Source organism: Zootoca vivipara, chromosome 12, assembly GCF_965207765.1.
Source record: "Zootoca vivipara chromosome 12, rZooViv2.hap1.1, whole genome shotgun sequence".
NCBI classification, from domain to species: Eukaryota; Metazoa; Chordata; class Lepidosauria; order Squamata; family Lacertidae; genus Zootoca; species Zootoca vivipara.
The window spans coordinates 51706386-51732165 of NC_142595.1; the positions used below are offsets into that span (position 1 = coordinate 51706386).

Sequence of the window (25780 nt, forward strand, 5' to 3'; positions counted from 1 at the left end):
AAAAGGCGGGTCTTAATTTCTTGAGTCAGGTGACTGGGCGGAGTCAGAAAGCAATATAAAAGGACAATCGCCTGGCTCTCTGCTTCATTGCATGTCAGGGCTGCAGCTATGGGGCAGGAGTTTGAGATGGGGCTGGTTTTACTCTGGGGCATTTTGCTGGGCCAGGGGGCTTTTGCTGATCCGCAGAGATCTGCATGGTGGCAGCCGGAGACCTTGGATCGGGTCCCCCTGCCCCCTTCCTCCTTTTCCCAGGCTGGTCCTGCCACGCCCCACGCGGTGAAGGTTTCGTGCGAGCCCCACCGCTTGGTGGTGGCAGTGCACCGAGACCTCTTTGGGGTGGGCAGGCTGGTGGCCCCCGCAGACCTGACGCTGGGGGTGGCCTCGTGCCCCCCTGTGTCCTTCGACGCTGCCACGAACGTGGTCCTCTTCGAGGCTGGTCTGCATCAATGTGGCATCGCGGTGGAGGTATTTTGTTTCGTCTGGGATGGAAGCCTTGGGGTTTGGGTTTTTGGGGGGAGGGGTGGGTCCTGCTTCAGGGATGGAGCTGAAATATGGGGTGCTTGGGGTGTTGAGCAACAGGGGGCAGAACCCCCCGGGAGGTCTCCCAGGTCAGCCCCATGGAAAGTTGCAGGAGGCTTGCTCAGTGAGCTAACTAAGACCAAGGAATTGTGGGTTTAGGTGGTTGCCGGTTATGGCCAAAATGTTTGTAGCTTTGGTAGGCAACCTAAGGCCCGGGAGCCGGATCTGGCCCAATCGCCTTCTCAATCCGGCCCACGAATCAGGGTGCTTTTCCATGAGTTGAATACGTGCTTTTATTTCAAATGCACCTCTGGGTTATTTGTGGGGCATAGGAATTCGTTCATTATTTCCCCCAAAAAATATAGTCCAGCCCCCCCCCCAAGGTCTGAGGGACAGTGGAGCGGCCCCCTGCTGATAAAGTTTGCTGACCCCTGGTTTATAGGAAGAGGCTAGCAGGATCAGGCCAGCTAGCCCAACCAGATGCCCTTACTGGGAAACCCGCAAGCAGGATTCGAACACAAGAGCAACGCTTCCCTCCTGCGCTTTCCAGCAATTTTCATTGCTGCCTCCAACTGTGGGATAGCCACTCGATAGTCTTAATCCTCCACAAATAGCCTTCTCCACCCTGCCCCCCCCCAAAAAAGAGCTTGCAGGATCAAACCCATGGCGGCCACAAACAGCCCTCTCCTCCTCCACGAATTTGCCCAATCCTCGCCATCTCAGTTGGCGGTCGCTGCCTCTTCCTGTGGCAGGGAGTTCCACAGGTCAACTCTGGAATGCCGTTCTGGCAGACACCCGGAGAGGTGCCTTTTACGCTCTGAGTAACTCGTAAGGGAGCTGTTTGGGAGACGTGGGGGGTGTCGGTCTCTGGCTTCCTCAGTCTTAGGAGGTTTGGGGGGCTCAGCCAGGTAAACAAGTATGGTGCTTTCATCTCTGACTAGGATAGCTTTCAGTGGGGTTGCCCAGGAAACCACCGCAGGGGATGGGGGCCTCTTGGTGGGGCCTAATCCTTTGCCAAATGCTGCCACCGAGGAACCACCTTGCCTTGCTTCCAGGAAAGCTAAAGTTCTCGGGATGCACGGATCCTGCAGCGTGTCTTAGGAAGAGCTCTGAAAGTCGACCCCTCTCCCTTTGCTTCCAGATGACTCCAGAGCTGCTGGTCTACCGAACGCGTCTGTTCCACAAGCCGTCTCCTTCCGCCAATCCCGTCATCACCAGGACCAACGCTGCGGAGATACCCATTGAGTGTCACTACCCCAGGTGAGCAAGGCTGTCCGTTGGGTGTGGGGGTTAAGCGAGGCTGTTTCACCAGGGGGTCATCCAGTCCAACCCCCACCAATGCAGGAATTGCAGCTAACATAGCGCTAGGTAGGTTAGGCAGAAAGCCAACAGGTGAAGCTCTTCCCCCTATTTGCTGTCCTTCGTCTCTCCATTTTGAACTATGGGTTTCATCAGCCTTGGTCAGTGCATAAGGCCTGAACCAGGCAGAGGGCCTTCTCGGCGGTGGCACCCGCCCTGTGGAACCCCCTTCCACCAGATGTCAAGGAAATAAACAACTCTCTGACTTTTAGAAGACACCTGAAGGCAGCCCTGTTTAGGGAGGTTTTTAATGTTTGGTATTTTATTCTGTTTTTAATATCCTGTTGGAAGCTGCCCAGAGTGGCTGGGGAAACCCAGCCAGATGGGTGGGGTGGTAGTAATAATAATAATAATAATAATAATAATAATTAATTCTGGTGCTCTTGGGAGGTAGGAGCTGCCTCCCATCAACCCTTGCCAGCCTGCTGCATGATGGGAGTTGTAGTTCAGCCACATCCAGAGGGTGCCATGTTGGCGACAATTTCCAAAGTACCCCGGGCAAGAGGTCTTGATAGTTAAAGCGCCCTGGGAATTGTAGTTCTGAGAGAAAGAGGGTTGTCTCTCCTAGCATCTCTTGGCACCCTTAGCAAACTGCAGCTCCCAGGATTCTTTGGGGGAAGCCTGGCTTGTTTAAAGTAGTACGATACCGCTTTAAATGTCTGTGGATGGAGGCCTTTAGCTCCTCCCTTTATTGCCTCTGGCTCCTCCTAGTAGAGGATACCTGTCTTCTGCCCTGCCAGCCGCAAGGGCAGACCAACCCCCTAGATGTCTGGGAGCAGCAAGGAGTAAAGGGCGGCGCAGGAAGGAAGTGATTTCCACACTCCAGAGGGAGCTGGCGGGTCAGTCTAGAGGGCATCTAGGTGCTCCACAGTTTTTGGACTAAGTGTGTTCTCAGCTGCTTCTCTCCCCATTTCCAGGAAAGGCAACGTCTCCAGCCAGGCCATCCAGCCCACCTGGGCTCCCTTCAGGTCCACAGTGTCAGCCGAAGCGAGGCTTGGGTTCTCGTTGCGGCTCATGAACGGTAAGGAGGAGGCGCGGCTTCGGGGTGCGGGAAGGGCCTAGCTGAAAACCCAAAGCCCGGTCTGGTTAGGATCCAGGGCTGCCGAGCACCAGGGCTTAAAGGATGCAAAATTCCACCTTAGCCAAGCCTCCTGCCTCTGACAGGGGACAGCCAGATAACCCCCAAAGCCCACAGACGTCGCTGCGGTTCGCTGTCTCTGACCATGGAGTTTCTCCTTGGCCGTTTTGGCTAATAGCTCTTGAACACAGGATAGCTCAGTTGGCAGTGCTGATAACGCCAAGGTTGCAGGTTCGATCCCTGCATGGGACAACTGCATATTCCTGCCTTGCAGGGGGTTGGGCTAGATGACCCTCGGGGTCCCTTCCAACTCTACTGTTCTATGAATCCCTTCTTCTTCACAAGCTCCGTTTAGCCCTCTTGCTCCTGAAGTTCCTTTTCTGCTGTTATGGCAGCAAAATTCTTCCTCCATGAAATGCTGACTTCTTTCCTGCAGCCGTCTGAGGTTCCCCTTAAGGAAAGCCCTGGTCAGCCTGGCGCCCTCTGGGTGCTTTGAACTACAACTCCCACCAGCCCCCAGCCCCCAGCTTACTAGTTATTCTTATTTTGTAGAGTTGGATGGGTTCCGGGGGGGTCATCTAGTCCAACCCCCTGCAAGGCAGGACCTTGATACGTGACCTGATTATTCACGTCCGAAGCGGTTGTATGTCAAAGCAATGCACGGAAAATGGGATGGTGAAGTAGTAAGAATGGATCGTGAGACGGAGCGGTTCTCTGAAATGCCTGCGGTGGCTGAAGTCGCTTCTGTGGCATATATTTAAAGCAATCCCAAAGAATTGTGGGAGGAACTGTAGTTTAAGGGTGCTGGGAATTGTAGCTCTGTGAGGGGGCTGAACAAAGATTCCCAAGGTTTTTTTTGGGGGGGGGGTAAGTTGGATGGTTTAAGTTGGATGCTGTGGATACGATCATAAACTTTTCTTGTTCCAGCTCAGGAGTGCTGGGTTTACGTATAAGCTAAACAAGCTCTAGCTTAGGGCCCCACTCTCTTGGGGGGGCCCCAAAAATGTAAAGGGAAAAAACCTGGATGTACGTTTCCAAAATAAAAGATGACAAACAAAGTAAAACCTACATACAGCAACAGTGTTTTGTGTTGTGTAGGCTCCTAGGATGTAAGTCATGGGCCCCGCCTGCTAGCCTGCTCCCTCAAATATCACGGGTTTGCTCACTGATCAGAAGGTTGGTGGTTCGAATCCCTGTGACGGGGTGAGCTCCCGTTGCTTGGTCCCAGCTCCTGCCAACCTAGCAGTTCGAAAGCACGTCAAAATGCAAGTAGATAAATAGGGACCGCTACAGCGGGAAGGTAAACGGCGTTTCCATGTGCTGCTCTGGTTTGCCAGAAGCGGCTTTGTCATGCTGGCCACATGACCTGGAAGCTATACGCCGGCTCCCTCGGCCAATAATGCGAGATGAGCGCGCAACCCCAGAGTCGGTCACGACTGGACCTAATGGTCAGGGGTCGCTTTACCTTTATATATAGGGTGTCTACCTTCTGCTATTTATAATAGTAGTTTGCATCATATATTTACACCTATTATTTCATGTTATAGCAAGTTTCTAGAGACTGGATTGTGAGTCCCTGTAAATTGTGCTTCTAAAGGAACTTTTGTTATTGCCAAATGCCAATGTGTTTGCATTATTGTTATGAATTAAAAATCATTTTAAGTTAAGAGCTTATTATTTTACTATTAATATACTTCTTCTTAATTGTATTTCAGTTCAACAATCACTTTGATAAAATACATATTTTGTGATGTCCAAATGGCTTTCAATACCTATTAGGTCAATAAATGACCATATAGCACATACAGTGGGGCCTCGCTAGATGAATTTAATTTGTTCCACGGGTCAATTCTTATAACGAAAAATTCGCCTAGCGAATCCCATAGGAATGCATTGAATTATTATTATTATTATTATTATTATTATTATTATTATTATTATTGCTCATAGGAACGCATTAATTGAATTTCAATGCATTCTTATGGGAAACTATTATTCGCTAGACGAATTTTTCGTAAAACGAATTCGTCCAGCAAGGCAACCTCCGCTCGAAAAATCCTTTTGTTAAGCGAAAATTTCGTATTACAGGGCGTTCGTTAAGCGAGGCACCACTGTATTCAATACAAAAAACGGCGACCATTTGTTGTTGACAAAGGACAGCTGGACATCTAAAGGGCCGCACTCCCTTCAGTAGCTCAGGGCCTCATCAAACCCAAATCTGGCCCTGCAGCTCAGTAAGGGACCCTCCCTGCCCAGTCTCAAGTGGCAGGCTGTTCCACATGCTTGGGGCCACTACAATGAACCACACTATCAGCGGGGAAAGTGATTTCCTTTTCTCTTCTGCTATGTTTGCAATTAAAAATAAAAAATGATTTGGGGAGCCGGCATTGACGCGTTCATCCTCTCCCGCTGCCAAGGTGACTGGAGCGGAGAGCGGCCGTCTTCTCGCTTTCAGCTGGGTGAGATCCTGCACCTGCAAGCCCAAGTCGAGGCGAAGAACCACCTGCCCTTGAGGCTCTTTGTGGACAGCTGCGTCGCCAGCCCTGAAGCCACTCTGGGGTCTACGTATGCCATTGTCGATTCCAACGGGTAAGCAATATCCTGCATGAGTATTTTATTTCGTAAGTTGTATCAGAGAATCAAGAGTTGGAAGGGAGGGGCGTCTAGTCCAACCCCCTGCAACACAGGAATCTTTTGCCCACGCGGGGCTCGAACCCGCAGCCCTGAGATTCAGAGTCTTGCGCTCTATCAAGTGAGCTATCCCCAATTTGGCTTATATCCAGAATTTGGCCCAAATATAAGCTACACCACACCTCCCTACTCCACCCCAATTCCGACCCTGAAAAGTTATTAAAGTGGGGCTTAAATTTGCAACCTAACAAAAACCGGCTTTTTACGATATCGCTGCTGAAACAGACATACGGTAAAATGGAACATAACAAAAAAAAATGTTTTGTGGCCAATTTGCGAGCTTGAGTGCCTGTGGAACTGGAGCAATTGAATAGTGATTTGCAGTTGTGATCGTAGGGTAACTTTTGCGGGCTTGCAAGACCAAAGGCTCGGAGCTACAGCTCTACCAACCACAGCGATTTTCAGCCTGTAACCCAATTTTAAGGGAGTGGCTTATATTCGGGTATTGTCTCCCCCCCCCTTGAATTTTAAAGGTATGGCTTATTTGTGGGCGAGGCTTATATTTGGGCCAATACGATAATAATAATAATTAATAGTAATAATAAATAATTTTCTGAGCCGTTCACATACAATGGCATTACCCTATTTATTTAAAAGCAGCAGCAGCAACAACAAGCAACCCTGGACTTTTAAACTGCTAAATATAATAAAATTAACGAAATACAGGCAAAGTCACCTTTATTGTCTGGGTGCCAGCTGGCCTAAGCAGAAAACGGATTTGAGGGTGCACCAAGTGGTACAATGGAGGTGCCTGTCTAATATCAATTGGCAGGGAGTTCCAAAGAACACATGGAAAACAAGATGGTTAAAGTGCTCCCTAAATGGGGGGAGATGGGCTGCCAAAAGCCAGGAATCCCTGTTTTCAGCAGCATTCATAACAAATCATTATTTCTTGTATCAACTGAGGCTTTGCTTCTGCTGTGATTCCTGCATTGCAGAGGGTTGGACTAGATGACCCTCAGGGTCCCTTCCCGCTCCCTTACTTGGAAACAAAGGAATATGCCTTCTGTCTGGCTAGTAATCTCTTGCCCAGCAAGGCCTCGAGCAGAAAAGGCTCTTCCCCGCTTAGGTCTGTGACTTGGAGATAGAGCGTTTGTTTTGTGTGCAGAGATGGTCCTGGGTTCAATTCCTGACGGCATCTCCGGATATGTTGGGATTTAAACCTCCCAGCAACATGGTGCGCAGCAAATGGTGCTTCTTAACACACCTAAAGAATAACAGAGGGCTTATCCGGCCTTCTCTTGTCCTGCTGCTTTGGAAAAATCCACTCTTTAGCGCTCAATCGGCACAAACAGGCAATTCGGGTTTTCACCGGATTGATGTTTGCTCTGATTTAGCACTAAAGAGTGGCTTTTCTCTGGGAAAAGAAAAAACCCGGTTAAATCACAGGGGGAAACACGAGAAAATCTCAATCCAAGCAAGGGAAAAGGTAGGTGGAAAATCTAGCGTAAAGTCTGACCTCAAGTAGTCTCTGGAAACAGAAATTCACGGTCTATTTCTCCCCTTGGCGCAGGTGCCTGGTGGATGGGAGGCAAGAGCATGTCTCCTCCGCATTCCTTGCTCCCCGAGTCTCTGAGACAACGCTCCGGTTCACGGTGGACGCATTTCGGTTTGCCGGGGACTCCAGGAATACGGTGAGCTGGTGGGGTCTTGCGGGGCGAGAGGCCTTATCTGGGCCCACGGGTCTGTGGGAACGGTGTCCCTAGAACGTTCATTCACCTGGCACTGATGGGAGTTATAGTTCAGAGCAATTGGAGGGCAACAGGATGGCCTGGGGTTTTTTTGCAAAATGGGCTGCACTGCAGCAGCAGCCTTGCCTGTGGGGGTCACAAATAGCTGGGTGTTTGCCATTAATGCTTAGTGTCTTGAATTTTATTTTATCCCTTAGCGCAGGGGTCAGCAAACTTTTTCAGCAGGGGGCCGGTCCACTGTCCCTGAGACCTTGTGGAGGGCCAGACTATTTGGGGGGGGGGGAATGAATGAATTCCTATGCCCCACAAATAACCCAAAGATGCATTTTCAATAAAAGCCACACATTCTACTCATGTAAAAACACGCTGATTCCCGGACCGTCCGCAGGTCGGATTGAGAAGGCGATTGGGCTGGATCCAGCCCCCGTTGCCTACCCATGGCTTAGGCCCTAGGGTTTTGCAAAATGGGCTGCGTTGCCCACCGGAGGCACCTGCGGGGGTCACAAATAGCTTCAACTGGATTTTTTTCAATTAATTCTTAGGGTCTTGAATTTTATTCTATCCCTTAGCAGATCATGCAGGCCGCTCGAGGCTCGCGTGCCGCACGGCAGGCAGGAGGGAGAAGGGCGCCGCGTAGCTTTGAGTGCTGACGCCGCTGCCTCCTCTCCCTGCCCAGCATGCCCTCGCAGCTGTACCCAGTCAGTCCCGGACTCCTGCTGCTGGGCGCCCCAATGGGCGGGTGCCCTGGCGCAGGGCACCACTAACCCTATTGGGTAAGACGGCCCTGGTCACCTGGCGCCATTGTGGCCCTCTGCCTGGCCAAAAAGTCCTTTTTAACACTCGCCCTCCTGCCTTCTCCCCTCCAGCTGTATGTGACTTGCCACCTCAAAGTAACGCGAGCCGACCAAATGCCAGATGTCCGGAACAAGGCTTGCTCCTTCGACGTTGCCAGCAGCACGTGAGTCGCTTGCAAGACACATAACATACCCCCCCCCTTTGAGACTTGTCATCCTGAAGCCCTTTTCACTTTTTCTATTTCCTTATTTGTTGCATATATACCCCCACCTTCTCCTCCCAGGAGACGGCATGGTTTTTATCCCCTTCCTCACTTAATCCGCACAACAGCCCTGCGAGGTAGGTTAGGTGGAGAGGCAGCGACTGGCCGCCAAGGTGAGCTCCGTGGCTGAGTGAGGATTTGAACCCAGGTCTCTCTCCCGGGTCTTAGTCTGACGCTCTCGCCACTCTTCCCTGCTGGCTGGCGTTCATTGTGACCACCTCCCTCCAATTACTTATTACTAATAATGCTAATATTTATTACTTGCCCTTCAGATCAAGCTCGAGCTGAATCGAATTTTAATCTATCCCTTTCCAAAAGCCTTAAGTCACCATCGTCAATTTTTCACGGTGATCATTTTATTTTGTCTTTTGGTAAACTGTGGTGCTGAAACGAGCGGTGTGTAAATTTTGCGGGAAAAATGGGAAGAAACCTTGGCTGTTGTAACTCCAGAATGCTCTTGTTCGATAGTATAAAGCCGGCATAGAACACAGAACGCTGAAATTGGACTTCTGCCCCATTTAACTCAATATTGCCTGCACTGACTGGCAGCAGCGATTTATCTGAAACCTCTCCCTCCCAGCCTTGCGGTCGGGGGTTGAACCCGAGAGGCTGCTTTTGCCAGACCCCCCTTGCAAAGACCCACAATTCTGTTCTCCCCATAGAAATGCCTGCTTTCATGTCTGATATGAACCACTAAGAAGATCTTCTGCAAAACAGGATCACGGGCGTTAAGCGGAGGTGGGGAGGGGGACCTGCCTGTTCTTTAACGCTCTCCCCCCCCCTCTTTCTCCTCAAAGCTGGCTTCCTGTCGAGGGACCTCGGGGTATCTGCGGCTGCTGCGAGGCGAGGAACTGCGACCGGGTCCAGGGAGAGCTGCCCCACACCTTCCGCCCCAGACCCCGGCCCCTGGAGATGAGCTGGCAACGCAGCCTGCCAGGTGAAGGGGTTTTCTGAAGACTTGGAGGTCAGCTCCTCCAACGCTGCCCCGGCCCTCTAGAAAGAGAGAACCCCTTTGGTGTCCTCCCGATACGCATTGCAAGGGGGTGGAGCTGGATGACCTTCGGAGGGTCCCGTCCGACCCTACAGTTCAATGATTCAGTGTTGGGCAGCACTGTAGTTGAAGCTGAAGCTCCCCTAACAATGTTTGGGGCTTTTTAGTTGAGGAAAGGCGGCATGAGGGGGACTTTATAATACATGGTTTGGAGAGAGAATAGTGGGGGTTCCCCCCCCTCTTTTTCTCACAATGTGAGAACTGGTGGACATCCAGTGAAACTGAATGTTGGAAGTTTCCAGCCGTTCACGCAGCTCAAAGTTAAACTGTGGAACTCCCTCCCACCAGAGACAGTGATGGCCACAAATCTATAATATTACTAGCTGGCCCTGCACGTGTTGCTGTGCGTTAGTCTGTGAAATGGAGGGTAATAGCCCCCCTTCAGATACCCCTGAGCCTCAGAGTCCCCCTGAGTCGAGGCGAGATACTGTGGAGAGGGCAGGTTTCATCCCTGTGTCCCCCCCCCTGTTCTGACCCATTACGTATCCCTGCCCTCTATTCGCCCCCCCCCCACCTCCACTTGGCCTAGTCTGGAAAGCGGCCTAGTCTTTCTGATAATGGCCGCCTTGGGGGTTTCAGTTGCTTGGTTGATGATGTCATTTGGTTTGTGGGTGTGGCCTAGATTTCACAGGAAGGGAGGGGGGTGGAGGAGGGTATTACGCCACTTGAGGGCGCTGTTTGACTTGGTGGAAAACCAGGTCTACACCTGCCCAGGTGTGTGATTTGAGGGATTTTTGCCCCCAACAACGCTCGGGGAGTGGCCTGGATCGTTGTGTCAAAATTTCAGGACGATTGGTCAAGTGTAGAATGCAGTTTCACGATTTTTACATTATATATATATATATATATATATATATATATATATATATATATATATATATATATATAAATTACTGTTACGTATTTATTTAAACCTTGCTTTCCCCCCCCTCCCCACCAGGGACTCAAGGCAGCTTACAGATAAGAACGGCCAGTGCTTTCCCCCCCTAAAAAATATGTTTAGGGTTACTCTCATTTTGCCACTCAAATTGAAATACTGCCCCTCGATGAGGCCAAATTTAGATTCACAAAATGTTTAGGGGTATGTGTACCCCTGTGTCCCCCCCCCCCCAGGAAAAAAAGCACTGTGAATAGCTAAAAACATAGCAAGCAACAGTCCTTTTAAAAACAATGAAACATTGATCGAATGAAAACAAGATGTACAGATGGGGAAATCTATTAAAGCCATAAAGATAATTACAATAAGAAACGGAACCAGCTCTTTCCTTAAAAGCAGCCAATTCCCCAAATACTGTTGGGACAACAAACCGGGATGGCTTTTAAAAAGAGGGTTGGACAAAATTCATGGAGGATGGCAGGACGCCGATGTTCTGCCTCTGAATCCCAGTTTCTGGAAATTGCGGGAGGGGAGAGAAGGGGGTCTTGTGTTCGGATCCTGCAGATTTACCCCATAATGGACGTCTGGTTGGCCACTGCGAGAACAGGATGCTCGACCGGGTGGGGCATTGGTAGCTCGTAACTCACCTGCTTACTGGCTTTCTCCTGACCACAGCCGAGTTGACCGCTCCCCAGGCCCACCTGACGCTGGGACCCCTCTTCGTTTTCGACTCCCCGGAGAGTTTTGCAAACTTCCCTGGAGATCCGGCCGGCTCTTGGAAGATGGCGGTGGAAGGTAAATGGGACTCGCTCGGAGCAGATCTTCTTCTCCTTTTCTAGTTTCTCTTCCTAACTTTCCAAGAAAGGAACTGTAAGATGCTTCTTCGGTAGTTTTTTAGGGGGTTGATTTCCACCCTCGCCCATTTCCCTAAAAATGCCTCTCTTTTTTTCTTTTTTCTTTTTTGCTGACTTGCCACTTACTTTTTTTTTCATTAAAAAAAAAGTATCTGAGCTTGCTTCAGCCAAAAAATGCTTCCAGAGCATTTAAACAATTTTATATATATAAAAAGTTATGGTGTGTAAAAAGCAGAAAGTTTGTGTCGCTCCCTCTTAAGACTGGAATGCACGGGGGTCATCCAAGCAAGCAGAATTCTGGGAGGTTTTCAGGACGAAAAGAGATGCCGCACGGAATTTGACCCCCGGAACTCACTGCCACAAGATTAGCAACTGATGGATTTGCAGGCAAGGAGGGTGAGGTTTGGACGGCTGCTGGTTGTGAAGGGTGTGTTTTGCTTCCAGTATCAGAAGATCGGCTGTAGGGAATCTTGAGCAAGGAGAGGGCTGTTGCAAACTTGGGTCCCATTTGCAGCATTCCCTTGGGGACACCTAAGTTGCCCCATGCAAAGGGCAGGATCCTGGACCAGCCAAACGGCGCAGCGATTGTCATCAAAAATATCCAGGTCACCTTTTTGTTCTTTCGGAGTGACGGCATTGGAAAACCCCGAAACTTCCAGAAAACTAGAATAGCTCTGGTTAGCCTAGTTAGATTGCAATGTAGGTGACAAGTGGGACTCTATAGGGAACGCGTTGAATACAGAGGCTGTTGCCATAGCCAAAAGCAACCCCCTTGTCCTACCCAGGGCCGGATTTAGGTTTGATGAGGCCCTAAGCTACTGGAGGTCATGGGGCCCTTTATATGTCCAGCCATCCTTTGTCAACAACAAATTGTCGCTGTTTTTTGTGTTGAATATATGCTATATGGTCATTTATGGACCTCATAGGTACCGTGTTTCTCCTAAAATAAGACGTGCCTCTAAAATAAGCCATGGCACGATCTTTTAAAGGCAAAAAATAGAAGACATCCCCCCAAAATAAGACATGTTGGGGGTGCCGGTACCTACCCGACCCAGCGGGAGCCGGCAAACGCAGCAGCGCGCGCCGCGCCGAGCCCCAGCCCAGCGACGTGCTGAGCTCCGACTGAACGGGCCCCAGGAGCCGGCAGCGGACGGCGCGCGAAGCCGCAGGAGCCGGCAGGAGCCGGCAGCAGCCCCAGCCGCGCCGCACCGCGTCAAGCCCAGGGACCCAGCAGTGGGCTCAGCGGGCGGTGCGCGAAGCCGCAGCAGCCAGCAGCAGCCCCAGCCACACCGCACCGCACCGCGTCAAGCCCAGGGACCTAGCAGTGGGCAGCGCGCGAAGCCGCAGCAGCCGGCAGCAGCCCCAGCCGCGCCGCGTCGAGCCCAGGGACCCAGCGGGCGGCGCGTGAAGCCGCAGCAGCCGGCAGGAGCCGGCAGCAGCCCCAGCCGCGCCGCACCGCGTCAAGCCCAGGGACCCAGCAGTGGGCTCAGCGGGCGGCGCAAGAAAGCCCCGTACCATACTTACGGTAACAAAACTGTACCATGCTTAAAGAAAATAAGACATCCCCCGAAAATAAGCCGCGATGTGTTTTTTTTATAGGAAAAATAAATATAAGACGTGTCTTATTTTAGGAGAAACACGGTATCTCAAGCCATTTGCCCATGTTGCCATGCAACCCGTCCATGCAGAATGTAGGCACCCTATATATAGAAAGGAGCAAACCCGTTATATTTTAGGGAGCAGGCTAGCAGGCGGGGCCGATGACTTACATCTTAGGAGCCTACACAACACAAAACACTGTTGCTGTAGGTAAGTTTTATTTTATTTGTTTTTTTATCTTATATTTTGGAAATGTACATCCAGGTTTTTTTAATTTAATTTGGGGGGGGGGCTAAGCTATAGCTTGTTTAGCTTATATGTCAATCTGGCACTGGTCCTACCTCTGAAGCGAAAACCTGTATATGTCAACTCAGTCGGTAGAACACGAGACGCAGGATCTCAGGGTTGTGGGTTCGAGTCCCACGCTGGGTAGAAAGATTCCTGTACTGCAGGGGGGTTGGACAATGGCTCTCGGGATTCCTTCCACCTCTACAATTATGTGATTCTAAAGTAGGAAAAGGGTGGCTTTATATTTTGAAGGGTGAAAAAAGAAAACCCAGCACTATCTGACCTGGCGCAGTGGGACTTCCAAATTTCATTCCGCTCCCAGGAAATTGCGGAAGATGCAATTATCTCCAAGGGTAATTTGGGAAGCCTCGGAGCTCCCTCTAGTGCCGCAGAGCTGGTACTGCCAGAAGCAGGGTTTAAATGGTGTTTTCGAATATTGCTAGGAAATGGGGGAGGGGGAGAGAGGTTCAATTAAGGTTGAGCGGACTCAATTTGCACGATCCGAATCAAGATAAGGGCCGAAACGCAGGCCCCCTCTGAAATCCACACCCCTCCGAATTATTGCAATGTGTTTCTCTAGCCTGAGTTGTGGGTACAAAATAAATGCATATGCTGGGGTAAATCGTACAAAGAAATGCGTATTTTTTTGGCGGGGGAGAGAGAATTGTAGAATTGGAAGAAATCCCCAAGGGTCATTAGTCCAATCCCCTGCAATGCAGGAATCTTTTGCCCAATGTGGGGTTTGAACCCACAACCTTAAGATTCAATGTTTCATGCTCTTCCGACTGAGCTGTCTTACGCTAGTTATATTACTTATTAATTATTAGTTTTTTCTGGGAGCACGCAGGGGTACACTCACCCCTAAACATTTTGCGAATCTTTGTAATTTTGTCTGTTTGCTGTATTTCTTTTTCTCGATTTGAACTATAAAATGGTGGTTTGAGTCGAGAGTACCCCTAAACATTTTTTTAAAAGAAAAAAAGCACTGATTATTATAATCCGCCAGAAGGGCGTCACCCTGCGCCCCAAAGCGTCCTGGGGGTAAAATATTTAGTATAGTTTGTGTTTTGATGTCTAACAGATGGCGCTGTTTTTCCAAAAAAACATGTTTTTACCTGTCACAGGTGTGACATCTATATCATTTAAATTTTATATAATTTTTTGAACAAATACACACACACACACACACACACGTGTATTTATATGTGTGTGTGTATATATATATATATATAAAGGTAAAGGGACCCCTGACCATTAGGCCCAGTCGTGACCGACTCTGGGGTTGCACGCTCATCTCGCATTATTGGCCGAGGGAGCCGGCGTATAGCTTCCAGGTCATGTGGCCAGCATGGCAAAGCCGCTTCTGGCAAACCAGAGCAGCACATGGAAACGCCGTTTACCTTCCCGCTGTAGCGGTACCTATTTATCTACTCGCATTTTGACGTGCTTTCGAACTGCTAGGTTGGCAGGAGCTGGGACCAAGCAACGGGAGCTCACCCCGTCACAGGGATTCGAACCGCCAACCTTCTGATCAGCAAGCCCTAGGCTCAGTGGTTTAACCACAGCGCCACCTGGGTCCCTATATATATATATATATATATATATATATACATACATACACACACACACACACACACACACACACACAGAGTGGTACCTCTACTTACGAATAACTCTACTTACGAATGTTTCTACTTACGAACGGCGCTCCGTCCGCCATCTTGGATGCGGTTTAGATAGGATTTTTTCTACTCACGAATTTTTAGATAGGGTTGCTTCGACTTACGAATTTTTTCTCCCAATGCATTCCTATGGGATTTGACTTACAATTTTTTTCGACTTACGAATGTGCGTTCGGAACGCATTAAATTCGTAAGTAGAGGTACCACTGTATATATATATATATACCTAAGAAGATGATTGCTTTACGGTTGTAGGTGACCTAGTGAAATGATTCTGTGGGACAACTAATCCATATAAATAATCACAGGGTTGTATTTGGGGAGGGTGGAGCCGCATTGAAATTAAACATAGATTAAGCAAGTCCAGTAACTTCAACACGTCTGCACTGGAAATGAACCGATAATAATTAAACGCAGCATTTTTTTTTCCTTGGAAAATTTTGTTTTCAAATAAGACTGCATCTGGCTTTGCTAGCTGGCAAATGCACTATTCCAAACGTCGGATGCAGTTCTGGGCCACTGTCAGATCAAGCTTGCTCTGCTAGCTTCCTTGCATCGCCTCCGCTTTCCAGATGTGATGCTTCTCTCCCCCCCCCCCCCGACGACAGATGGATGGATGACTTGCTCCCCCTGGTCTAAGGGGTCAGGCCGCTTCTGGGAGCCTCAGTGACGGATCGTGTGCCCTCTCTGAGAAGTCGGAGCTTCGCAACTGACAGCTCCACACCCTGGGATTTGCCCCCATTTATTTACATTTTTTCAAAAAGACTTTTTATTGCAGTTCTGTGCAGAGGAGGAAGTTGCTGCAAAAATCAGTCTCCCCTACCCCACCCCACCCGGTGATGCAATACAATTGCAGAGAATCCAGGCAACTGGCAAAAAACGGACTCTGAAGCAAAAAGTGGACACAAAAGCCTCCTTAGAATTACAGTGGTCCCTTGGTTCTCAAACTCCTTGGTTCTCAAACAACTTGGAACCCAAACGCTGGAAACCCGGAAGTAAGTGTTCCGGTTTGCAAACTTTTTTCAGAAGCCGAACACGCTCCGTTTTGAGTGCCACACTCCCGTTTTGACTTGTTACGCTGAGATCTGTCTGTTTTTGCTATTTATTTTGCGTTTTTGTTTTTGCGGCTCTTTTTTGAAAATTTGCAGGGAAACGCTAGTGTTTTGTCTTTTAAATTACAAACCTTTCCGATGGACCAGGCTAGAACCTCAATGAAACTCCTTCCTTGCTTTGTATTTAAAGTTTTACTGCTCTTGCCATGTTCAAAGCTGTTTCCTTCTCTCACATTTGTGGTGTTTATGATTCTGAGTTGCCACAAGATAGCCTATTAATGGTAATAGCTATTGATTTTCTTATACTGTAAATTAAGTGAAGGTTTGTCCATGTGTGGCAAGTAGTAATATGCCGGTATAAATACTTCGTGCTATGAATCTGCTTCAACCATATTTGAGTAAGGATATATAAGAATAATTTTCATGCATTATTCCTTCCTGGGTTTTAATGTGTTGCAATTTTATTGTGTTGCAATATTGTCTTCCTTAGTGGTTTCTGCAAACTGCTATTCTGAATAATACTTTTTTTAATTGGGCATGGAAGGGGGAATTGCGGGTGAGTTTATGGAAGCAAGGGGGCGATGGCTAAAAAAAAGGTTTGGGAATCATAGTTCATAAAATTATACAGAAGAGTTTTTCTCTCTACCTCATAGCACAAGAACTTGGGGACATGCAATGAAGGCTGAACGTTGGCAGATTCAGGGCAGATGAAAGTCCCCTCTGCCCACAGCTAGACTGTGGAACTCCCTCCCACAGGAGGCAGTGATCATTGCTGCCATGTTGTTGTTTAGTCGTTTAGTCGTATCCGACTCTTCGTGACCCCATGGACCATAGCATGCCAGGCACTCCTGTCTTGCACTGCCTCCCGCAGTTTGGTCAGACTCATGTTGGTAGCTTCGAGAACACTGTCCAACCATCTCGTCCTCTGTCGTCCACTTCTCCTAGTGCCCTCAATCTTTCCCAACATCAGGGTCTTTTCCGGGGAGTCTTCTCTTCTCATGAGATGGCCAAAGTATTGGAGCCTCAGCTTCAGGATCTGTCCTTCCAGTGAGCACTCAGGGCTGATTTCCTTCAGAATGGATAGGTTTGATCTTCTTGCAGTCCGTGGGACTCTCAAGAGTCTCCTCCAGCACCAGTTCCTGACACAGATGCCTTTAGAACCATATAATCATAGAGTTGGAAGAGACCACAAGGGCCATCCAGTCCAACCCCCTGCCAAGCAGGAAACACCATCAAAGCATTCTTGACATATGCCTGTCAAGCCTCGACTTAAAGACCTCCAAAGTAGGAGACTCCACCACACTCCTTGGCAGCAAATTCCACTGCCGAACAGCTCTGACTGTCAGGAAGTTCTTCCTAATGTTTAGGTGGAATCTTCTTTCTTGTAGCTTGAATCCATTGCTCCATGCCCGCTTCTCTGGAGCAGCAGAAAACAACCTTTCTCCCTCCTCTATATGACATCCTTTTATATATTTGAACATGGCTATCATATCACCCCTTAACTTATCTCTTCTCCAGGCTAAACATACCCAGCTCCCTAAGCCGTTCCTCATAAGGCATCGTTTCAGGTGCCTTAAAGCATCTTTAAAAGAGGATGAGGCTAATTCATGGACAAGAGGGCTATCAATGGCTCCTAGCCAGGCTCTGCCTCCACTGTGAGAGGCAGCGATGCGTCTGAAAACCACAGGAGGAGAGAAGGGTCTTGGGTTCAGGTCCCGCTCGACTGGGGCCATCTGGTTGGCAACTGTGAGCGCAGGATGCTGGACAAGACTTGTTAACGTTTAAGCAAAAGGCAAAAAAATAGTTGGGCTCCCGGCCTGACCCTGCAGGGCTCTCTTTAAAAGTTCTTACGATCCGTTGCACTACTAGACCAAACACAGCTCCTTTTTCTGTCTCTTGGCAGAGTTCATGCCAGCGATGGAATCCAAGGTGGATGTAACGAGAACCCCCTTGCCCTTCAAAGACCCGGGAAGGTCGGCCAACATCTCGGAAGAGCAGGAGGATAATCCTGAGCCGGCGGTGGATGGTACGTGCCGGGCGATGGGGTTTGATAGCACAAGCTGTGAAAGCAAACATTGCCCTGAGAAGAAAGAGCAAATTTGATTTAGAAGCTAGACTGCCGGGTTTTGTTTGATTTTATTTTATAACTCCCTAAAGCGGTATACAGAAATAGCATTGGAAAGAGCGAGGCAGGGTTGCAGAATCAGAAATGATGAAAGAGCGTAACCCAAACTTTGTGGTTCGGGGGTAGGGGGAGAGTCTAGGTCAGTGGTTCCCAAATTCATGGCAGAGAAGGCTCTGGGTGGCTATGCTCTGCCTCAGTGGCATAGCGTGATTTGCCAGTGCCCGGGGCACAAAGGGTGAACCCAGCACACATTGACAGAGTGACCCCCAACTAGAGCCAAGCGGGGCTACCTGCCCGCATATGCGGGGAACCCAGCTGGCTGAATCCCCCCGACACCTGTGGAGAGGCGCACTGGGCTGGGCTATTCTGCGGTCACCCCAGGGCCGTCATGAGCAGAAGCGGCGCCGGGGTGCAAATATCCACCCAGTGCCCCCAAATTACCACGGATACTTGGGGGGGGGGCGTGAAGCTGCACACTGCCAGCCATGGGGGGCACAACTCTCCTCCATGCTGCTGCGGGAGAGGAATCCCCAGAAGCTTGGGAGGGAAGCTGCACGCCCGCCAGCCATATGGTTGGCGGGGTGCAGCTGGCGGGCATGCGGCAAAAACGGAGGCCGCTGGCAAACCTGCACAGCTCCCCCACTCGCTGGGTGCCCCTGAGAGGCCAGCGCCCTGGCGCCACGCGCCACTAAGCCCTATGGAAAAGACGGCTCTGGGTCACCCGTTCACCATCCAGGGACCATGGCGAGCTAGGAGGTAGCGAGTGCTGGCTGGGCAGCCATGCAGCGAGGGGGCCAAGGATGTGGCGGTGAGGCCAGGTAAGTCTCCAGGGCCCAGAGACCCCTGTGGGCAGGACGGAGCCTGCCAAGAATCGCCTGCTGGGACGGGGATCCCTGTCTGCTTTGTGCCCCCTCAAAATTGTGCTCCAGGGGCCATGGCCAACCCCCCCCCAAATGCTACAACCCTGCTGTTCCTCCACAGTTGGAGGCAGCAAAATTTCCAAAGACCAGATGTTGGAAACAAACAACCAATTCTGAACAGCTGCCCCGACAAACCAACCTTAGCTGTTAAACCCGCGGAGGTGTGGAGGATTCCCTGGTCCAGAATGGGGTAACTGTGCCCCTGAAGGACCAGGTGCGCAGCCTGGGAGTCATTTTGGACTCACCGCTGTCCATGGAGGCACAGGTTAATTCTGTGTCCAGGGCAGCTGTCTACCAGCTCCATCAGGTACGCAGGATGAGACCCTCCCTGCCTGCGGACTGTCTCTCCAGAGTGGTGCATGCTCTGGTTATCTCCCGCTTGGACTACTGCCATGCACTCTATGTGGGGCTACCTTTGAAGGTGACCCGGAAACTACAACTACTGTAATGCAGAATGCGGCAGCCAGACTGGTGACTGGGAGACCATATAACACTGGTCCTGAAAGACCTCCATTGGTTCCCACTACATTTCTGAGCACAATTCAAAGTGTTGGTGCTGACCTTGAAAGCCTTGAACGGCCTCAGCCCAGTATACCCGAAGGAGCGTCTCCACCCCCATCGTTCAGCTCTGAGGGCCTTCTGGCGGTTCCCTTCCCGGCGAGCAGTGAGGTTGCAGGGAACCAGGCAGAGGGCCTTCTCGGTGGGGGCACCCGCCCTGTGGAAATCCCTCCCATCAGATGTCAAGGAAATAAACAGCTATCTGATGTTTAGAAGACATCTGAAGGCAGCCCTGTTTAGGGAAGTTTTTAATGTTTGATTTTTAATGTATTTTGTTGGAAACTGCCCAGAGTGGCTGGGGAAACCCAGCCAGATGGGTGGAGTATAAATAATTTATTATTATTATTATTATTATTTAATATGCATGATACTTGGCCGACTTTGCTTGCACAGATCCGGGGTGGTGGCCAATGCTTTCTAATTCTTTGCAGTGTACATGAGGAGAGGCCCCATCTTTATCAGTGAGGCCGAAGAGGGATCTGGGTTTCCGGACCTAGTCGAAGCAGCAAGGCCAGGTAGAGAGTTTCCCCAGAATTGCTTTTATTGATACGTGCTTGTCTGTAGCATTTGAGCGCAGGAGAAGGTTGCGTGTATCTCCTGGGTGGCGAGATGGCGGAGTCCATGTAAAAGCACTGCCCCAGCTGCTCGAGTTCTGCCAAGCGTAGCACTGTAGGGTTGGGAGGGACCCCTGAGGGTCATCTAGTCCAACCCCCTGAAATGCAGGAATTTCAGCTAAAGCGCCCATGACTGACAGCCATCCAACCTCGGCTTAAAAACCAAGGAAGGAGAGTCCACCACCTCCCTAGGGAGCCAGTTCCACTGTTGAAGAGCGCTTAATTAGAATCATAGAATCATAGAGTTGGAAGAGACCACAAGGGCCATCCAGTCCAACCCCCTGCCAAGCAGGAAACACCATCAAAGCATTCTTGACATATGCCTGTCAAGCCTCGACTTAAAGACCTCCAAAGAAGGAGACTCCACCACACTCCTTGGTAGCAAATTCCACTGCTGAACAGCTCTTACTGTCAGGAAGTTCTTCCTAATGTTTAGTCTCTGCTGCTTCCTCTTAAGTGGATGGGGTGTTGCATTCCAAAGGCAGGGGAGAGATTCCCAGTTATCAAGGAACACTCAGGGGGTTGGGCAACCAAAGCATCCATGGCAGATGGCCACTGGCCATCCAAGCTCTGCTTAAAGGCCTCTAAGGAAGGAGTCTGCTCTTACTATAAGACAGTTCTTCTGAATGTTTGCTTGGACTCCCCTTTTCTATTCCTCCAAGGAGTTCAAGGTGGTATGTGCCATTCTCTTCCCTTCCCCATTTTATCCCCACAACAACCCTGTGAGGGAGGCGAGGCTGAGAGTGAGCGACCGGCCCAAGGTCACACCCGGTGAGCTTTCTGGCTGAATGGGGATTTGAACCCTGGTCTCTCCTAGATCCTATTCTGACACTGTAACACCAAATTGGAACTCATTACCAAGCTTAAAACCATGGAGCCACCTGGGATGAACAAAGACATTGGATTCTTATCTCATTATGCATGATCAAGCTTTCTTTAGCGCCTCAGCCCTTGCTTTTTCCCCGCAGGACCAATTGCAGTCATCAGCAGTCGTTAACAGCCATCCACAGGTTTACCACTCCTACCAGCCCATCACCCATTCCCACCCACCCCCCACCACCCTCTGTATATATATAGGGTCTGGCTTTTCTGTTTCAAGTGTATCTGACGAAGTGTGCATGCACACGAAAGCTCATACCAGAATAAAAACTTAGTTGGTCTTTAAGGTGCTACTGAAGGAATTTTTTTTATTTTGAATCCATTGGTTCGGGTCCTGCCCTCTTCACCTTGCTTCAAGTTCCGACGCGGAGCTCTCTTTGTGCCGGGAGACGGCGCAGCTCCTTGGACTGACCTGCCCCTTTCTGCCCCTGCAGAGGCGAGGAAAGCGCTGGAACTGAAGGCTGAGGTTGTCACCATGACCCTCAAAGGTGCTATCTCCAGGGCGGAGAACCGTACTACCTCCAGGGCTGGGAAGCTCCCTGCCACTGCATCAACAGCTGCCCCCGGAGAAGGTGAGGCAAGGGGCTTGAGCAATTGTGACTGTGCAAGCTTGTAGTCTGAGTTTGGGACCTCCTCCTTCTTTGGCGATCCCTCGTAGCCAAGTAAAACTGTCTTCCATAAACACGGTTTTAACAGCGAGTCTGTAAATGACTGTCGAGGCCAATTCTGGATCCACACGTCCTTCCACAGTGGGGACATTGGTTCCCGGGCGGGAGTTGATCACGGTGAGTGAGGGTTTGCCAAGCGTGCCTTCCTCTTAGCACGTTTCTCCCTTGCGTCCTGAGTTCGAGTGTCTTCAAAGCCCATGACACCTTTGGGAAAGGCTGTTCTCCAACTGCAGCGCTCGCAGGCCGGTGTTTCCCAGTTGTCTGTGTTTATACTACATTTTTTAAGATTTGCCTTGAGCCTTTGAACCTCTTTTGTTGACCACCAGCATTACGCTTTCCATTTTTAAGTTCGGAATAGAGCAGTTGCTTTGGAAGACGATCATCAGGCATCCGCACAACATGACCAGTCGAATGAAGTTGATGTTGAAGGATCATTGGTATGCCCCGCGGAGGACCTTAAGGTCCACAAACAATAATATTCTGGAGATCCCGAGTCATAAGATGGCTAGATTGGCCTCTACTAGAGCCAGGGCCTTTTCAGTACTGGCCCCAACCTGGTGGAACGCTCTTTCCCAGGAGACCAGGGCCCTGCGGGATTTGTCATCTTTCCGCAGGGCCTGCAAGACAGAGCTGTTCCGCCTGGCCTTTGGGTTAGACTCAGCCTGACCCCTGTGTTTTCCTCCCTCATGGCTTGGATTTATGGCCTACTTGAAATGAGGCTGCACTTTAAATTTTAATACTGTATTTTAATCTGTATTTTAACTAACTGTTTTTATGTTTTATTGTGGTTCTGTTGGTGTCAGCCACTTATGGCCTACTTGAAATGAGGCTGCACTTTAAATTTTAATACTGTATTTTAATCTGTATTTTAATTAATTGTTTTTATGTTTTATTGTGGTTCTGTTGGTGTCAGCCACTTATGGCCTACTTGAAATGAGGCTGCACTTTAAATTTTAATACTGTATTTTAATCTGTATTTTAATTAATTGTTTTTATGTTTTATTGTGGTTCTGTTGGTGTCAGCCGCCCTGAGCCCGGTTTTTGACTGGGGAGGGCGGGGTATAAAGAAAAAATTATTATTATTATTATTATTGCTTCGACACTGGAGATCTTTGCTTTTTTCCAGTAGTAGACTAGCATTAATTTGCCTGTCTTCCCAAGTGAACTTTGGGGTGTAACTGACCTGGCAGCCGCATCTGCTAGTAGCAGGTAGTCTCATAAGCTGATGTTGCATCCACAGCCAAGGTGGCATTTTTCCATCTCCGCCGCATCAAGCAGTTGGTCCCTTACCTCTCTCGCCCTGATCTGGCCACAGTGATCCATGCGACGATCACCTCCAGGCTTGACTACTGTAACTCGCTCTAGGCGGGGCTGCCCTTAAAGCTGACCCAGAAACTCCAGCGGGTGCAGAATGCCGCGGCGAGGCTCCTTACAGGGTCCCGGCCGCGGGATCACATTCATCCAGTGCTTTTCCAGCTCCACTGGCTCCCAGTGGAGTACAGGATCAGGTTTAAGGTGCTGGTTTTGACCTTTAAAGCCCTATGCGGCTTGGGACCCTCGTACCTACGGGACCGCCTCTCCTGGTATGCCCCGCGGAGGACCTTAAGGTCCACAAACAACAATATTCTGGAGATCCCGAGCCATAAGGTGGCTAGATTGGCCTCTACTAGGGCCAGGGCCTTTTCAGTATTGGCCCCAACTTGGTGGAACGCTCTTTCACAGGAGACCAGGGCCCTGCGGGATTTGTCATCTTTCCGCAGGGCCTGCAAGACAGAGCTGTTCCGCCTGGCCTTTGGGTTGGACTTAGTCTGACCCCTGTGTTTTCCTCCCTCATGGCTTGGATTTATGGACTACTTGAAATGAAGCTGCACTTTAAATTTTAATACTGTATTTTAATCTGTATTTTAATTAATTGTTTTTATGTTTTATTGTAATTCTGTTGGTGTCAGCCGCCCTGAGCCCGGTTTTTGACTGGGGAGGGCAGGGTATAAATAAAAAATTATTATTATTATTATTATTATTACTATGTACACATAATGCTGCGGCACAGCTTTTGTCTCCAACGCCTCTCATTCCTGACCACCTCTCTCGCTCCAGGGTGGAAGCCCACTTTCCAGTTCTTTGCCACGGTGTTGATCATCGTAGAAGCCACTATCCTGCTCATCCTTGTGTCCGTGCACCTGTCCCTCAGATCCAACAGCGGTCCATGTGTTTCAGCTCGGCACGACATCCAACATTTTTAAGCATCTTCCATGCAAACTGTTACCAAATAAAGCACTTTAAAGAAACACCCACCTAGACAGCACCCTTTGGCAGTCTCTGCTCATTTCAGGGATTTGGGAGAAGGGGTCCTTTGGAGGCTCTGCATTTGAAAGATCCATGATCTAAATCTGGTTGGGGGGGGGGGGTGGCCGATGAGGTGCTTCATGGCTCTCTCCTGGGCTCGGTGTTCAAGGTCTTTATAAAATTCCTTGGATGAAAGATCTACGTTGGCTCCCAGTACGTTTCCGAGCACAGTTCAAAATGTTGGTGCTGACCTTGAAAGCCCTAAATGGCCTCAGTCCAGTTTACCTGAAGGAGCGTCTCCACCCCCATCGTTCTGCCTGGACACTGAGGTCCAGCACCGAGGGCCTTCTGGCGGTTCCCTCGTTGCGAGAAGCCAAGTTGCAGGGAACCAGGCAGAGGGCCTTCTCAGTGGTGGCACCCACCCTGTGGAACGCCCTCCCATCAGATGTCAAAGAGAAAAACAGCTACCAGATTTTTAGAAGACATCTGAAGGCAGCCCTGTTTAGGGAGGCTTTTAATGTTTAATTGTTTATTTCATTTTTCTGTTGTAAGCCGCCCAGAGTGGCTGGGGAAACCCAGCCAGATGGGCGGGGTATAAATAATAAATTATTATAATTATTATAATTTAGCAGGTGCTCATGCCGCAGAAGACAGAATTGAGATTCAGGGACAGGGTGGCCTCAACAGATCGGAGGACTGGGACAAAACCAGGGCTATTTTTTCAGCAGGAACCTGCCAGAACTCAGTTCCAGCCCCTCTCGGGTGGGCACCATTGCCACTATAAGAGAACAGGAGAGGCATTCGGGGTGAATCCTGGCACCTCTTTTTTTTTCTAGAAAAATAGCACTGGCCCAAACTACCAAGATGCATTTCAATGGGGACTAATGCCAGGTTCTGTTGAGCAGGAATAACCAGGTGCACAAATATTGGGGGGGGGGTGCAAACTGGCTTACCAGCAGTGCATGTGAAAAAGATTGAGAGGTCTTGGGTTTGTAACCAGTAGGAGAATTGTAGCTCTGTGTTTGGAACAGGGGCCTCCCAACCAACCACGGCTTCCAGGATTCTTAAGAGTGGAATCAAAGCAATTTTAAATGTACGAAAGTGGCCTGAAAAACAACTTCCCAAGTAATAAGAAGATGCTGTCCTAAATCTGCTTAACCACTTCCTCTTCACAGAGTCAGCCTTATTCAGAAAATAAAATCTCAAACCAGTTTACGAGCAAGAGGAGGGGAGGAGCAGCAGCAGCGTCGAGGACGTCCACCAAAGTTATGAAAAAGTCAGGCAGTCAAAGCGACTAGCTGCCACATGTCACCCACTTGACCGTGACTCTTGCTATTTTCAATCCTATGCCGGCGAATTCAGGTTTTGCCATTGTGGTTGATTGGCAGGCCTTGTGCAACGAACCTGTTTCCCTCGCCCCCAAGAAGAGACTGGACCATTGCGCAATAAGGAAATTGCTTCCCTTTCAAGGGTTTTCATTTTCATCTCCATGGACAGCGAGGAATGGATCAGGGCCCGAAGGTCATTCCTTCCTCACCTTGCTTTGGTGTAAGGATTTTATGCACAGGGCTGTTCCTCGCACACTGGGGAAGGTGGGAGTCTAAGCAAGCAGTAGTTTTGGGGCTCTCCTGATCTGAATCTGTATTGGAAATGGTTTTTTAAATATGTATTGTTTCATCACTTGTTGCTTGCTTTCCTGGGACAAAGAGGGCAGGATGTAACTATATGATGTTGTTGTTGTTATTCGTTTAGTCGTGCCCGACTCTTCGTGACCCCATGGACCATAGCATGCCAGGCACTCCTGTCTTCTACTGCCTCCCACAGTTTGGTCAGACTCATGTTGGTGGCTTCAAGAACACTGTCCAACCATCTCGTCCTCTGTCGTCCCCTTCTCCTTGTGCCCTCCATCTTTCCCAACATCAGGGTCTTTTC

The 25780-nt window shown here is 49.6% G+C and overlaps 2 protein-coding genes across 3 annotated transcripts in view; one reads left to right on the forward strand and one right to left on the reverse strand.

Annotated features, from left to right (window-relative positions):
- The window catches only part of LOC118095020 (C-type lectin domain family 10 member A), a 42674-nt gene extending 31521 nt beyond the window's left edge, over window positions 1-11153 (reverse strand). The window contains exon 1 of one of the 2 annotated variants that reach the window (XM_088655614.1): window positions 10971-11153. The gene's annotated coding sequence lies outside the window, so the exon portion shown is untranslated. The remainder of the gene's footprint in view (window positions 1-10970) is intronic. The other variant, XM_060281934.2, reaches the window with a different exon arrangement.
- LOC118095765 (zona pellucida sperm-binding protein 3) lies at window positions 1-23867 on the forward strand. Its single transcript, XM_088655612.1, has 12 exons — window positions 1-465; window positions 1661-1779; window positions 2796-2899; window positions 5374-5545; window positions 7161-7281; window positions 8205-8296; window positions 9193-9332; window positions 10999-11118; window positions 17702-17824; window positions 19833-19916; window positions 21329-21466; window positions 23660-23867. Exons 1-12 carry the CDS (start codon window positions 109-111, stop codon window positions 23803-23805), a joined length of 1716 nt encoding a protein of 571 aa, XP_088511738.1. The 5' UTR covers window positions 1-108; the 3' UTR covers window positions 23806-23867.
- Window positions 23868-25780: the final 1913 nt, after the last annotated feature.

Excerpts from the sequence above, each read along its gene's own strand:
- LOC118095765 (XM_088655612.1), top strand. The coding sequence starts at position 109 with ATGGGGCAGGAGTTTGAGATGGGGCTGGTTTTACTCTGGGGCATTTTG. Across the intron at positions 466-1,660 it reads AATGTGGCATCGCGGTGGAG|ATGACTCCAGAGCTGCTGGT; the intron begins GTATTTTGTTTC and ends CTTTGCTTCCAG. Across the intron at positions 21,467-23,659 it reads AACAGCTGCCCCCGGAGAAG|GGTGGAAGCCCACTTTCCAG; the intron begins GTGAGGCAAGGG and ends CTCTCGCTCCAG.